The sequence below is a fragment of the Heterocephalus glaber genome, unplaced genomic scaffold, assembly GCF_053883595.1.
Source record: "Heterocephalus glaber isolate CG9 unplaced genomic scaffold, H.glaber_assembly_v1.0 deba00001687, whole genome shotgun sequence".
NCBI lineage: Eukaryota > Metazoa > Chordata > Mammalia > Rodentia > Bathyergidae > Heterocephalus > Heterocephalus glaber.
The window spans coordinates 11,693,597-11,710,000 of NW_028258412.1; the positions used below are offsets into that span (position 1 = coordinate 11,693,597).

General features: G+C 45.9%; 2 protein-coding genes across 3 annotated transcripts in view; one reads left to right on the forward strand and one right to left on the reverse strand.

Moving 5' to 3' along the window:
- Positions 1–5,372, reverse strand: part of Sart3 (spliceosome associated factor 3, U4/U6 recycling protein) — a 32,529-nt gene extending 27,157 nt beyond the window's left edge. Inside the window, exon 1 of one of the 2 annotated variants that reach the window (XM_013071714.3) lies at positions 4,968–5,372. In XM_013071714.3, the coding sequence (XP_012927168.3) occupies positions 4,968–5,279 (312 nt within the window). In that variant the 5' untranslated portion in view covers positions 5,280–5,372. The remainder of the gene's footprint in view (positions 1–4,967) is intronic. The other variant, XM_004843624.4, reaches the window with a different exon arrangement.
- A 1,241-nt stretch (positions 5,373–6,613) lies between these two features.
- On the forward strand, positions 6,614–13,102 carry Iscu (iron-sulfur cluster assembly enzyme). Its single transcript, XM_004843625.4, has 5 exons — positions 6,614–6,801; positions 8,111–8,224; positions 9,183–9,293; positions 11,047–11,125; positions 12,583–13,102. Exons 1-5 carry the CDS (start codon positions 6,688–6,690, stop codon positions 12,666–12,668), a joined length of 504 nt encoding a protein of 167 aa, XP_004843682.2. The 5' UTR covers positions 6,614–6,687; the 3' UTR covers positions 12,669–13,102.
- Positions 13,103–16,404: the final 3,302 nt, after the last annotated feature.

Here is a 16,404-nt window from a genome sequence, read left to right on the forward strand (position 1 = left end):
TCCAGGATAGATAAAAAGTGTGTTCACCCACACACCTGTACATGAGTGTTCACATCAGCTTTATTCCTAACAACCGAAACTGCCAACAACCCAGATGCCTCCCAAAGGTGCATGGTTATACTAGCTGTGGTACATCCACATCAGGGAATGCTGCTGAGTCATAAAAGGGAATGAACCAATAATACACACAACTCAGATGAGTCACTAGGGAATCATGCAGAGTGAAATAAGCTTCTCCTGAAAGGCTGCGCACAGTGTGACTGTGTTTACAAAACATTCTTAAAATGACAAGGTGGTTTTGCTTCAGAAAAATGGTCACTGGAATTTTCCACACTACCAGAATTGAGGTGAAAAAAACACAATGATCTCAATGTAGAAAAGGCATCTGCTAAGAACGCCCATTTGCCACAAGGCCCTGGGTTCAATTCCCAGCACTGCAAAAAGGAAAAAAGAGAGAGAGAAAAGAAAAGGTAAATATTATAGGGTATGAATTGTATGTTTTAAAAAATCTTTTTAAAAGTATTTACAAAATCATACAAAACATGATTCCTAACAGAAAAATACCAGAATAAATTCTTTTTAAAAAACACAAAGCCTCCAGTATCACTTTCTATTCAACCCTGTAGTAGGGTTTGAGCTGGAATAGATAAGGAAAAGGACCTGACTACCTGAAGTAGTCAAATTCACAGAAAGAGAAAGGAGAACAGAAGTCACCAGAGGCTTGGGGAGAGAAAGAAGAGGACTACCCCTTTAGAAAGTATTGTGTTGCAGATCTGCAAGAAGAAAAAGTTCTGGAGATCTGTCTCACAACAATATGAGTACACTCAACACTATCAAAGTGTACATTTAAAAATGGTTAAAATAGCCAATGTTATGTTTATCTCAATAAAAAAAAATCGTATTTCTATAAACCAGCAAGCTTTAAAATATAAAAAGGCTTGGGGGCCAGGGATTTAGCTCAGCGGCACTGCGCTTGCCTTGCAAGGGTAAGGTCCTGAGTTCGATCCCCGGTACAAAAAATATATATATACATATAGGCTAGCATATTAAACAAAAACTAAAAAAATGCCTAGGAATAAATCTAATGAAAATGTGAGATTTATATGAAGATACTTTTATACTTTATTGAAAGATATTAAAATATAAAAAGGCTAGCAAAGTAAATAAAAACTAAAAAATGTCTAGGAATACATTGAAAGATATGAGATCTATATGAAAATATTTTTATACTTTATAGTGAGAGATATTAGAGACCTAGATAAATGAAGTTATATACCATGTAACTAGACTTATGACAAGGGTGTCAATTTTCCTCTAAATAATCTGTAAGATCAATGCAATTCCAATCAAAACCCCAACAGACCTTGACAAAGTAATTCTAAATTTATATGGAAAAACCAAAACACATCAAGAAAAAAAATCAAGTAGGAAGATTTGTCTCATCAGATAGCAAGCCTCAGCAGTAAGAAGTTAAACTGTGGCATTGGCAGACGAACTGACCTCTGTCTCTGTTCTGACCCTGAGCTGGGAAACAGACCCAAGTGGGTGGGAAATACACGGCAGAGGTATCACTGCTTGAGTTTGCTAATCCATGACCCATGATGGTGACCCCCAATTTGAAAAACAGGACTCAAGAGAAACTAATACAGAGAGAGCTAATACAGAGCTTTGTACCAAATGACAGGCAGAATAAAGAATAACAGCTAAGAACAAGATCAGTAATAAAAATTTTTTAAAACTCCTTAAGACTTTTGGCAACGCTCTCCTGCTCACTCTAAAAAACTCGACAAACGGGCCGGGGATTTAGCTCAGTGGTTTCGCTGCCTGCTGCGCAAGCGCAAGGACCCAAGTTTGATCCCCGGTACCAAAAAAACCCAACCCACGATCACGTGATGGACTGATTTGTTTCTCCCCAGATCAGGGCACTAGTGACCTGAGCCTCTCTGGCTCTATTTCCTCATTTGTACCAAGTTCTCAAGTGGCTTATGACACAGTGATGTTTCAAAATTGAATATCAAGTGTGTCACACAAAAGCACAGCAGTAAGTGAAGTTAACAAAAACTATGCTTTCTTCATTAAAGAACGTTTGAGGTTCTTCGTGACACTACCAGGTCAACGCACTCAAGTCCAAATGTGCTTTTCCACTGGGAAGAGGGGCGGAAGACTTGTTAGCATCAGGAATGTCTCTGCAAGTGCCCCTCACATGAATGCCATGTATAGGTCAGCAGAAAATTTTAAAAAGGCATAAATGTCACTAAAGTAGGGAAACTGCCTCAAAGGTGGCTGTTGGTCTAAACTTCTTTGGGAGCCAAAATAAGGAAGATAAGAAGTAGAGAAGTGTTCTGAAAGTGCATATATTAAATGCAGGGTGCCATGCATTAAAGAGAGACGTCTCTATATGGTTCAACCAATACTGACAAATGAGTCCATCTGCTGGTCTATTCTAGGCTCAGATCACCATTAATGACAAGATGCTTTAAAGAAAGAGGAGCACTAAGACCACCTGCTAACTGATTTGCAACTCCCTATGACAAAGATACCACACCTTTCTGTTCCCAGAATGGGGCTGAGAAATATCAGAGGGGCCAGTGGGAAAGAAACAGCTAGTGCCAATCAGGGGGAAGGCAAGATGAAAAAGGCCTTTACTTAGCACCCACTATGTGCCCAACTATGTCAGGAGCTTTATGCACACTGTGTCACTTAAGCACCACAACCTCCTTGTGAGGGAAGGTTATTACAACACTCACTTTACCAAATGGGACATGCTAGGCTCAGAGAGCTGAAGTAACTTGCACAAAGCCTGTCCACCACTGCAGGGAAGGCTTGCATTCACACAAAGTCATAAAGCTATACTCTGTCCTGCACCTAAAGCACCATGAGATGCCTTTGAGTTTAACCACACAAACACAGACAATGGAAAAATCTCTACTTTCATTACATGGCTAAATACCACTTTAGGAGCCAGTTTTCATAAAATATACTCAGATGAGAATCAGAACTTGCAAATATAGCAGGGTCAGATTTTTTTACATACCTACCTGGATGTTACTCAACATTATGCTCCACCATAAGGGTACTTACAGCAGGAACAAGAGGCCTGAGACTAAGAAAAAGTGTGAGAGAAATAGAAAAAAATTTGAAAATTCCTGCTCTAGACCCCAGGTCAAAGAGGACAAGGCTGGCGACTCTTCAATTCTGCATCACCTGCCAGGTCCCATCCTGCATGGGCAGTGAGCTGAGGAGGGGCAGACAACTGCAAGGCACCAGAGGCTGGGAGCTCTTTGGTGGGGCCCAGGAAGCAGAGTTCCTTCATCAAGGACTTCATGTCTCTGGTTCCCCTCTCCTGCCCTGTCTTCTAAAACAAGTGATCCTATTCCCCTCACCCAACACACACACACATGCTCGAGAGAGCCCTCAGGAAAAGGTCCAGGGCTAGCAGTCTGAAGAAATTATTTCAATGAGGGCAAGGTCACAATCAATCTGGCATCCGCGTCATAAGTATGTGCTAAAAGAACTGACTGGCTTATTTACGGAAGTATAAATGGTAACCACCTGCCTGGCCTAACTGGTTCATTTGACAATCTGATGTGATGACAAGTGAGACAGACTATACCAATTAATAATATCACTATTTCAAAACTTAAAAAAAATATCAGTGCTAGAGGGTGTGTTATAAGGAAAATGACACCAGCAAGGTTAAGTACCTAGGTTTGTCACAACTTCTCATCACCGAGTAAGTGAACGTACAGCATGGCACTTGGTCCACAGATAACTTAAGAATACAAATCCCACTATGGGTAACATTAAATAAATCATTTCATTTGTTCTGAACCTTATTTGCTTACCCGTAAAAATGAGAATGTGCTCAAACTCTTTTAGGTCTTGTACCTCCGAATGCACTCCACCTTCTCCCTACCCTGTGCACTCCAGCATGGAACATGTTTGGGCTTCCTAGCTCCCTGGCTTCCAAGTGGGTTTACCCAGCAGGATGCTCCAGCGGAAGTGTGGAGGAAGAAAGCAGGAAATTCATGACACAGTATTTATTCCCCAGCCCCTGACCAAAGGTCTCAGCAACCTCAGGTGCCCTCTCTATTCAACTAAACAAGAAACTACTCATTCCCTTTACCTCTTTAAACCTAAGGGTGGACACAAAGTCTTCGTATTAGTAGCCATAGAATACTAAACTTTCACTCTTGGTTCTCCTGCCCACACTTTTATAAACGCACATATTCCTTTATGGATCTTTTCTCTAATTATTCTAATCTGAACTTGCACTTATTTTCTGCTAGGACCCTGGATCTTGCAGTTGTCACCACCTCATAAAGCTACAAATCAGAGACCACAATACTACTGGGACCGGACACCGGGTTGTGATTACTATGACAATTAGATGATGCAGGAAATATTGCTCCCACTATACCGAAAGGAAACTCAGGCTGAGAAAAATTCCCCCAAAAGAACACCGGGAATGAAATACCTAACCTTAAGGGGCTTGGCCTTCAAACGTATATTCAAACAAGGAAATCTCTCTTTCCATTTCTACTATCATCCTGGTCAATACTTTTCCTCCTACACCATATTTTAACGCTGTCGTTATCCCTACAGGAAAATAAACTTCTTATGAATGAAACTTGACTTCGACTGTTTAACGGCGTGGTTAAGATTACGAGTTCTGGAGTTGGTCTAAAGCACGTGTAACACCTGCAGAAGTGTTACCTTGATCAAGAAACTACTCCCGTAAAAACCCAGCCAACACCACTTCCTTCACCGGTCGTGGAGAGGATCCAATGGGAAAACGCTTGCAACTCCTCTAACAGCGAGCACGCTCTAACAGCTCAAGCAATAGGAGATACGGGATTAATAGTGGGTTTGTGGCCTTAGCGGTTTTATTGCCGCTAAAGACCAAGGGGGCGGGCCAAGACCTGGGAGCCTAAAGGAATGACCCTGCTGTCCACCCCCGGGCGCACCTGCTCCTCCAGCCGCTCGATCTCCAGCTGGTTCTTCTCCTCCTCTTCGTCGTACTCCCACTCGTACTCCCCGGGGGAGCTCTCGGCGGAGGAAGCCTCGGCGCACTCCTCCACATCGCTGTCGCTCACACATTCCTCTTGCTGGTCCCACCCTGGCCCTACGGTCTTGTACGTCGCAGTGGCCACAGCCCGGGAAAACACTTTCCTCCTCCTCCTAGCCGCCTTAACGTCATCCTCTTCTCCCTCAGCCTTGGGCCCAGCTTTGGGCTCGGTCTCCGGCTCCGAAGCCGAGGTTGCGGCCGCCGTCGCCATCTTGCGTTTCCAGTGACTCCCGGGTCTTCCCTCGGCCGACGAAGACCCGCTGACATAGAAGTCGTCCAACACGCGCGCCTGATCACAACCCCATTTTCTTGCCATCGAAAAGGAAACTAGGAGCCTTCTGTGACGGAAAAAATCAAGAAATACGTGCAATTATTATTATTTTATATATTTCTAAAACCCTCTGTCAGAGAAAAAACGTCCTTAACATAACGTGTGTGCTGGCACAACCTCGAACAGAAGTTGGGTCTTCCGGATGGGAAGTGGAAGCCATAGAGGAAGTCAAGAAGTAAGCGTGATGCCTGTAGTAAAAGGTTTGACGCCATCTTGAGAAGGTCAGGATGATTCTTGGACTAAACGGCTTGACTTCTAGTTCACCCTAGAGTGTGGTTCGATTTCCCAACAACTGAGACTCAATGTGGAGAAAACTCTCAGTCCTCAGGAAAGGATCGATTGCACCATTCATGAGAAAAATCTATTTCCCAAAGTGATTTCTTGACCTTATATGCCTAGTAGGCATTAAATACACATGTGAATTTTCTGGTTTTGTAAGATCATATTCTGCAATCAATATTAATAAATTACATTTATAATCATTTTTAGAAACTAATTGCCTTGGGTTGTCATAAAAATTTTGACAATTTGCTGTTGTTTTATACAGAAATATAGATACTGTATACTTTTTTTAAATCAGGGAGTAGTATTCATTTCTGAATTAATCTTCCATTTTTTGAGGCAGGAAAATGTATCGCTTTCCTCCCTCATTAGCAAGTTTAATGCGACAGGAAATATGTCTATTTTGCTTTCTGTAGGATCCACAGCGTCTACAGGAGCATCTTTGACACATAAGATAGGAGATACTCAACACATTTGCTCTATGAATGAACTGGCCTTGAATTGGTACAGAAGAGAAGATCAAGGCTTGGCGAGCCAAAGTCCTTCGCCTAGGATCACACGGCCAAGGAGCAGAACCAGTATTCTAACCTAGAATTATCCAAATTCGAATCCCTAACTCACTAAAGATCTTGGACAAACTACTAAACCGCTCTGAGCTTCAGCTTCCTCCGCTGCAAAATAGGGTTAGGAAAGATGGACTGGGGTGGTCCTCTGCACCGTATTCCAGAGGTTGGCTTTCTGAATGTGAACTCGGTTCCGCACTCCAGCAGCCTGAGTTTCCCCATGCACAATGGAGCGTCCAGGAACAAACCCCCCTGCGGCTTCAGACCTTCCAGCTCGGCAATCAGTGCGCGCCTCGGGGGGGTGTGGCCAAGGCGGGGCCAAGGCGGCCACGTGCACTGAGTTTCAGGGCGCAGGCGCGAGGACAAGGGTCCCACAGAGCGACTCCGGGGCACGCCCCTCTCCCGCCTGCGGCTCCGGACCGGCGCAGGCGCGAGCCGGGAAGATGGCGGTGGCTGGAGCGGGTCGCTTGAGGCGGGCGGCCTCTGCCCTACTCCTCCAGAGCCCCCGCCTGCCCGCCCGGGAGCTGTCAGCTCCGGCCCGGCTCTATCACAAGAAGGTATGGGTGGGCGAGGGGGAACGCGGACCCCCGCAAGGGATCCCGGCACCCCGCAGGTCCCTGGGCTGCGAATGCCGACTCGCTCGCTTGTCTGCCTCCACGCACTTTCCCCCGCTACGCAGTGATTCTGTCCGCCGCTGATATACCAGTGACACAGTGGCGAGTTCCAGTGGGCCCGCTGCACTCCGCCACTTCGCGTGTACCAGCTTTCAACTCACCTGCACCCCAGGCGGGAGGGTACTGTTAGGAATTACCATTCCCCGTCGAGACACACAGGCCGTTGCTATTGCTAAGTGACCGTGGGCAAGTCAGGGCCCCTCGATGATGGGAGAGTAAAGGGCATCAACCCCCTACAAGAGATAATATATGGAAGTCATCTACATGGTGCCTGGCACGTTGGCCTAACACCGGAAGGCCATTTATAATGCTGTTTGTGTTTTAGGGGCGCATGGCCTCCAGGAGTTAGGCGTATAACTAACAATAGTATTTTGTTTCTTGGCGCGAGTGGCTTCTAGGGACCCTTGTCTTCACGTGAGACTCACTCCGGAAACAACTGAAGAATTCTGTAAATCAACGAGGCACAGAAAAGTCCCCACTAGATATTTTGGGAGTCCTTGGAACTTGGGAGTCAAAATCTGTGATCAGGTGGAAAGTAGGGGACGACTAGAAGGTCAGGATACTTATTGCTGACTGGTAAACAAACCCTGAGGTTATTAAAGCCTTTGGTTCGCCAGTTGAGTGAATGTTTATTCGGTTCTGACTTCAGCACTTCTGTCAAAGCTTCACTCCTCCCCCATGCCCGGTGTGTTTTGTTGACACTGATGAAGGAACTTGGGTGGGCAGCCTTTCAGCACCAGGGTGCGCTGCTGCATCAGGTTGGTTTAATACGTAGGCAGAAAGGGACTCGTTCCGTAGCATCTTTCTAAGAGTCACCTTGAGACTTCTAAGAAAACGTCCATCTCTGGGCCATAGTTATTTTAGAATTTTTTTTAATAATCTTTCTTCTTTGACAGTGGATTTTATTGGGAAATAAAACACTGCTTAAGCACAAATCTGGTGATGTAGGTGGGTTAGAGCCAGGTAATTATTTGAGGTTGAAAACCCTAAGGAGCTTTGCTCCATCTCAAACAGTGCCTTCCATCTCTGCAGGCAGTTGGAGAGGAGATAGCAAAAAGAATTTGATTCGCAAATGATTCTCGTTGATATGCATATAGGCTTTCCTATTGCACTGCCTGGTTCAGGTTGCTGACCTTGAGGGAGACCTATACCAGTAGAGTGATCATGATTTCTCTTAACCCTGTCATTTCAGGTTGTGGATCATTATGAAAATCCTAGAAATGTAGGGTCTCTTGACAAGACATCTAAAAGTGTTGGAACTGGATTGGTGGGTGCTCCAGCATGTGGTGATGTCATGAAATTACAGGTACCACCTGGTTCATCTTTATTTGTGACAAGAGTAATCCCTTCACTTAAACAGTAGTTCGTAGTTGGCAAAGCACGTATATAGCATCTCATTTGATCTTCGTCTTTATTCGCATGAGATGGACTGAGTCGGTGTCAGAGATGCTTAAAGCAGGCACTCGGTCTTAATTTTCCACTATGCTGACCTATTCTGAAATAGAAAATTGATCCAAATTCACTGTATCATTTTAAATTTCAGCTTCAGCTGAGTGAAATATTTTGTGGATTTTGCTGATCAAAGGAAACTTCTAGTAAGCTAGCACTCCTCAGTGAAACAAGAAATGCAGTGATCTAAAACTGTTCCCTAATTGGAAATGACTTGAAGGTAGTGAATTGTACTTTGAATAAACCATAGCTTTAACCACAGTCTTCATGGTGGGCAGACAGGTTGCCAGAGGTTTTCATACCTATCTTGGAAAACAGACAAGGCAGAAGGGAACCACTGAGTGCAGTTTGATGCCCAAGAAAAACATATTGCCGGGGATTTAGCTCAGTGGTGCCGCCACCTGCCTCACAAGCACAAGGTCCCGAGTTCGATTCCTGGTACAGAAAAAAAAAAAAGAAAACCTATTAACCAGAGACCTTGGTTATAGACCCTCCCAGTGTGTACAGGGACAAAATGCCCCAGCAGCTTTGAGCAGACTTCTTTAAATAGAACTTTATAGCCAAAAAGCATGCTATAATTGCAAGCAAAGTGAAACTAGTATGGAAGATCCTAATCTTCAGCTCATCCTTACCAGCTAGGCCTGTCTAGTAGCTCCTAATCTCATTTTTGATCACTGAGGTCTTTGAAACAAATTCAGTAGTTAATGGCATAATTTCCAATGTAGACAGAAACCCCAGAGGTCCCCATGAGTAGCAGACTCCTGGGTCCTAGAGGTTAGCCCCAAGAATCACAATTTAACTCCTGTCTCTTCTAGATTCAAGTGGATGAAAAGGGGAAAATTGTAGATGCCAGGTTTAAAACATTTGGCTGTGGTTCCGCAATTGCCTCCAGCTCCTTAGCCACGGAATGGGTGAAAGGGAAGACGGTAAGCTGGCTTACAACTGTGATAGAGTTAAATTGCACTCTCTGCAACCTAGCTCTTGGAAGGGCCTAGTAAAGAAAAAAAAGTGGTTGGGGATTTAGCTCAGTAGTTCCGTCGCTTGCCTTGCAAGCACAAGGACCCGAGTTCAATCCCCGGTACCAAAAAAAAAAAAAAAAAAAGTAACTATGATTTCTTCCAAATATTCAAAAAATTTTATTTTAACCTCTTCCTCTCCCACCTTTGATTCCATTCCTCACACTGGGAATTATAGACCATTTTGTTACGTATTGCTTGGGGATTTTTGTTCATCATTTTTATTTGGGAGTTCAGGTGGTATTTTGTTAATTTCGCAGAAAAAAAAGATTCTCATCTGTCCTGACAAAATGAAATCGAGGCTGGGCATGGTGGTGCACACCTGTAATCTCAGCACTCGTAAGTTCAAAACCAGCCTGGGCTACATAGTGAGTTTAAGGCCAGCCTGAACTACATAGCAAGACCCTGTCTAAAAAAAGAAAAAAGAGGAAATTGAAGTCTTTGTCTTTCTCTAAGGTTGCTGATACTCTTACAGTTTCTGAGGTCTTTTAGGTCAGGTTAGGGGATGTTGTATAATGGTTATTTTCCTCTTTGTTTCCTCCCATCCTGTTTTATTAAGGAAGGTGGCTTACAGATATTGGAGAAATAAACTAACGTATTACAAGAGGTATTAAAACACAGCCAGAGTGAGGGCAGAGTAAACAGCAGGGATCCAAATGGCTGATCAGCTGGCCCTGAGGGTGGAGACAAGAAGGCCAGAACATCTTTTCCATGTTTCTCTCAACCATAGCCTCTTCCCCAGCAGCTACAGGGGTAGGAGCTCTCTGAAGATCTGGACTCTAAAGTCCAGTTGCTATAAGACCACTGTGAAAAGCCAACCTGCAGGGCACTCATCCCTGCCACCCCTGGGGAGCCAGCCCAGGGAGCTGAGTCTTGGAAGCGCGTGTTCCAAGTGCTGACCAGCTCTCCCGTACAGCAGTTTACCAGATGACATGCCACCTGCTTCCTGTGGCTCAGGGCCTGCTGCCTGGCAAGCTCTGCAGGCCCCCAAAGTACAGACCTAATCTGCTCTAACCAAGGGTAGATCTGAAGTGATGGGTCAAGAACTATCCTAGTGAATGGGGAAAGGCGACTGGGCGCACTTCCAGGACCTGGCCTCAAGGGGACTCTGAGTCATCATCAGAAGGGGGAAGGGAGGCTTTAACCTTGAAATCCTCCTGAGCTAGCCAGGGAGACAGGCTGTTGGGGAAATCTGCCTTTCCTCAATCCAGTGGGGTCCTGCTCCACATGGGCAGGAACCTGCCTGCCTCATGTCCCAGGGCTCCCACCCTGACCTCAGGCATCCTCTGCACCCTGCACAGGAGGATATTCTCACTTTAGGCAAAGGATGAGTCTAAGCAGAGCTCTCAGCCCAAGACCTGCCAAAGCAGCACAGAAAATTACTGCCTTTAAGCAACGACTGCTGCTGGCTGTGAGCAGATCCCTCAGAAATGTCTCGTGGGTCTGCACCTAGCTGGTGGAGTGTGGGTGTGTGTACTGCACACTTGAGAATCCCAGCAGTGATCTGGCACACCAGTGGGAATCCTGAGAAGGCTGTTGGGCCTCATTTTGTTGTTAGGCAGAAGTCATCCCCCGCCAGCTGTCTCTTGGACCTTTTTTGTTATCTGGCCCTCTCACGATAAAGCATCTACAGAATTGTTCCTTTTTCCTTTGCGCCTCTCAGGTGGAGGAAGCCTTGACCATCAAAAACACAGACATTGCCAAGGAGCTCTGCCTTCCGCCCGTGAAACTGCACTGCTCTAGTGAGTCTGCTCTCCAGAGGGCCAGCTGTCGGGGACGCTGGCAGTCATTTCAGCTGCGTTAGTGACAGTCCTCTCAGGTCATAGAGTCCATCTGTGTAACCTGCAGAGGATTAGCACTCATGGAGCCGGTCAGGTTAGCACCCTGAAGTCTCACAGTGAGCACTACAGGGCATGATTTGAAACCTCAGAAACAGCCTTGAGTCCACAGTAGATGTCATCACTCCCTTCTTCCAGAGGAGGAACCTGGGCTCAGGTGAAAACACCTCAGTCACACAGTTGATAAGTGGGAGAGCCAGAATTTAAACCCCATCTGGGATTCCAGAATTGTGCTGTAGTCAAGTTAGGACCAGCAGAGGCAAAAGCCCAACTTTGGCCATCATGTGTTCTTCATGTGCTCCGTCACTGCCTGTCCAGTTCCATCTGCACCTGCCTAAGTGGAGTGACGCAGCCTGTTGTGCAACATCCCCTCAGCAGTGTCCTGAGAGCCCACAGCCCACGAGGCTTGCACTTGGCCTTCACTGGCGTCATCTCTGTTATTAAATCTAGTGCTCTCCTGTCCTCTCTTAACGCTCAAGGAAATAGGAAATGAGAAACAGTCTCCTTAACAGTAAACATCGGTAGAGGTTTACTAACCAAATTAGTTAACAAATCCCCAGAGCGGCTTCCTGTCAGGGTAAGGACTCAGGAGAAGAGCCGCTACTGGGCTAGGGGTGCACTTATGCTGGCCTCGGGACACCTACTGAGACCCAAGTTCTTTCCACTTGAGCTGTAATTTTAAGTACCTATGAAGAAAGGTCATAGCTTCTAAACATTTTCACAGGGTTGCAGGAAAACGTCAGCCTTTTTGGTAGGCTCCTTAGGTACTATACTGAAATCTTCAATACTCTGCTATTTGCTGCCTTCTGCAGTCATTCCAGCTCCCCCAATTTTTATCTTTCCCCGTGGCTTCGTATTCAACATCAATTCCTAAATAGAAGCTTTCAGACTCGGGATCACAAGAGAGCCATATGGTAGGCCCCATCCCATCAGCCCCATGGGACTTAGGTTCAGCCACCGAGTTTAACCAGCATCTGCCGTGTTCAGCCCAGACTTTCACAGGAGCAGACAAGAACTAATATAAGTACTGTGCCAGGTACTTTCTGGAATCCCCTCACTATCCCAGCAAGAAAAGTATGACTACCCCTGTTTTACCAAAGAGAAAATGGAATCCAAGAGGCTAAGGAACTAGGCCAGAATCCCAGATATTTAATCCCCAGTCTGTGTCCCCAGGGCCACCCGCAGGAGTCATGAGGCCCAGGAAGCAGCTGCCCGACTTTCTGTCTGGCTCCCCACCCCAGCACCTGGCGGAGTCACTCAGGGCCCTCCCTGCACTCATGCCCTCCAGCCCAAAGGTTTTCTTCCCAAGACAATTCCCTCAGCGTGTAGAAACTCAGGCACTCTCTTTCCATCCCTTCTAGTGCTGGCAGAAGATGCAATCAAGGCCGCCCTGGCTGATTACAAACTGAAGCAAGAACCCAAGAAAGGAGATGCAGAGAAGAAATGAGTCCTTCGCGCAGCTCCAGGAGGTCGAGTAACTGTTTGCCCACCGCTGTGCGAACACTTTCAACATCCAGAAGCTCCTCACACTGCTTAAAAGAGGCTGTGAGATATGCACAATATTTGCCATCCACATTGTGGCTTCCAATGCAAGCAAAATATACTGTTTAATTGCTCTGCATCCTGTGGTTTCTTTCAGCTCACTTTCATCGCCTTAACACATTTAATGTATATTTTGAATTATAAGTATGGCTTCACAACTGAAATCAATGAAGTCTAAAGTTTTGATAGCCCACAAAGTGTATAAACATCTTATTCTACCTAAATCTATTTTGGAGAAGGTTACCAGTAGAATGCCTTGGTCTGATTACTTGATAGAACCAATTACTGTACATAAAACAGATCTGCATATATATATTATAATAAAAGAATGTAAGATGACGATTTTCTCTAGTAAGCCTTGTATCTTGGATCCCCTTCCCAAAGTGTTGCCCAAAACCCTTTGGGGTTCCTGAAAACTGGATGGTGAAGACACACAGCTCACCTAGCAAAGTGGACAATAAAGCCCATGAATAGAGATTTTTCCAAACCGTACATGCTTTATGAAATGAGGAGATGGTCATTTTTTGGAGACAGAGTCTTGTTAAGCTGCCCCCAAAGTCCTCCTACTTCAGCCTCCCTCGTAGCAGAGGTAATAGGCACATGCCTCCTCACCCAGCTTTGGTCTTTGCTTTCCATTGCTCTTTACAAAGTAAGCGATAGCTCAAAGTGAGTATTGCAGATTCTTTTTCCAGAGTCACTGGTTTATGAACTCTGAGAAACACTGGCTGAGATGATATAATACACCTGTGGACCAGACTTGTGAAGAGCACTTGGGGAATGAGTGCAAACGCAGATTTCTAGGCCCGGGGCTCTGACTTGGGTCTGGGCAGATAATTCTGATGCCCCCAACTTTGGAGAGCCTCCTGGATTTTGTGTGGTGGCAGATGAGCCAGGGCGTAGGGAAGAATCTTGTCAGTCTCCTGTCCCGTGAAAGTATGGCATTTAAGCGGTTCCCTCTGAACCAGCTGTACGTACGCAGTGAGTTTATGACAGACTGCCCTGGGTCAGGCACAGGTAACATGTTCAGCTGCTGTCCCACCTAGTCCGAGCTGCCCTACCTGAAGTCACAAGTCTCAATCCAGGAAGGGCAGTTTTCAAGTGCAAGTGTGATACTTAAACAGGGAGATGGACCTTTTGCAAATGAGAAGGGAACCAAGAGATGCAGAGAGGGAAGAGAAAGGGAAAGTAAAAAGATGTTTTTGTTTTTGTGGTACTGGGGATTGAACTCAGGACCTTGAGCTTGCGAGGCAGGCGCTGGAACCACTGAGCTAAATCCCCAGCCCTAGTAAAAAGATGTTTTATGTACATGTACCAACTCCCCATGGTGAATGTAATCATGAACTGCAAACATGTATTAATAAAAAATTTTTTAAATAAATCTTTAAAATATGTAGAGGTCACCCCCCCCAAAAAAAGACTACCATATTGAACATCTGAAGTATGACATTCGTTTTTCAATTTTCAAGCTTAGACCAGTCACCTCTTAGATATACCTCCTTTGTTTAAGAAATACATATTTTTAACCGTCTGGGTTCTGGTGGAGAACACAGAACTTCAAAGGCTGTTCCGCCACAGTCTGTAGAAAAGACCACAGCCAGGGCCTCATCAGAATCTCAAATTAGAGCCCTGGGTGGAACCATGTCATTGTCCTGTGTGGCTTGTTATGCTGTGTAATTCACGGGCACTCTGAGCTCGGCCTGTCTCTCCCTTGTCACATGCAGCAACACCACAATTCTCCACCTCTTTTCTTTTCCACTTTTTAAATGAGACATTTCTGTCCCAGTTAACCTCTGAAAATTGAAACTGAATTCTGCAAATCACAAGCAGCCGGTAAACAGCCAAACAATACTAGAGCGCAACTCAGACCACCATGCTGAGGGGCCGCTAACAGAAGTAGGTATTTTCATTAACACATTAAAAACTCCCCTTTCCAGACAAGTCTAGTTTTAACCACACGAAGGCCTTTGAAGGCCTCTTCTAACCTTTACTACCCTGGAGCTGTTTTGTTTCTTTGTTTTTTATTATTTTCCGATCTCCAAGTGGGTCTTGGCATGTTTAAGTCAACTCTTCTGTGGGGGGGGTCTTGACAGATAAAATGACCTGTTGAGTCCGTGCTCAGTGTCAGTTCCCCTTAATTCTCAGGACAGCCCTCTGAGGTGGACATTATCTCAAACAAGCACCCTAGCCTAGGACCCCACCCCCACCCCCCACCCCGACTCTGTAGCCAGCTATCCTGGGTGACCCAAACCCGTGTTTCCGGCCCATTTCCTCCAGACAGAACAGCAGAGCTTCCAGTTCCCTGTACATTGACCCACAGACAGCAAACCAACTCGGCAGGGCCCTGTGCATTCACTGCCAGGCACCGTGGCCCCCACTGCACTCCAGCTGCGATCCAGGAGCCGTATTGCGATGCTCTGGCAGTGTGGTCTGGGCACTGGCATCATCAACGGGCTGGCTGGGGGTGGCTGGCTACCTAGATGGGCAGAGGGCAGGTGGATGGGTGGACGCTGGGGAAACGGGCTCAGAGAGCTGGAGTGACTTGCCCCAGGGCACACCGCTTGGCACAGCAGGATGGAGCTCTGGCTTATGTTCTCTGCCTACCTCCCTGCCCCATCAGAGCACCAGACCAGAGCCTTGGACTTCTCATTTAACCTTTCCTAATTGTTCCTCCTAGACTTGGCCCACTTGGGACTACATCAAAATGCCTAGCATTAGAAGCTCACATTAGCATTGTCTTATAAAATCTCTCTCTCTCCCTCTCTCTCTCTCTCTCTCTCTCTCTCTCTTCCCTTTTCTTTAAAGTCCAAGCAAATGAGGACACCTCCTGACCACCTCAAAGTCCCCTCGATGCAGAGGCAACAGTGCAGGTGCTGTGTCCATCCTCCAGGTCCCACTGATTGTTGGTGGAGCGAGAGGCCCTGCAGGAGACCTGCAGAGGATGGCTGTGGAGCACATTCCCTGCTGATGGCTCTTGGCATCTGTGCTCTCTCTCCCCACCTTTCTAGGTGACATCAGCCAACCCCTCAAAGGTTGCCTCCCCAGAAACAGCCATCTCCATACAGGGAGGCAACAGCTCAGCAGAATACAGTGATCTTAGGCACTGGATCAAATGCTGGCTACCTGAGCCTCAGTTTCTTCATTTGCCAAATGGGAATAATGATGGTAATAGTATTTCTTGGTCCAGTTGAGTTGACACCAGGCACTGTCACCTGGTGCTCTATATAGTTCATTCACTCTTCGCAAAACCCTAAATGCCACAACAATCTCCCTTTACAGATAAAGAAAGTAAAAGGATCAGTGGCAAGCCTGAGATCAAGGTCACAGTTAGGAAATGGGGGAGCAGATTCCAGTCCAAGGTCATCTGATGCAGAGCCAAAGAACACTTTGCTATTGCTGCATCATCCGTACTTCTGTGACCAGTATTGCTGTGAGCATTGGTATTGTTACTGCTGCTATGATAGTAACTACGTTACTATTACCACAAGTATTACTACTGCTGTTGTTTCTAGGTATAAATCTTTAACCTCAAGGTTCCCACCCCAGGGTATCTTCTGCATAGAACCAGCACTCACAGAAGGGCTCCAAAATCATGCAAAGCTGTGACCTGGCTACATCCGTGAAGAGACACTCCAGTGTGACTG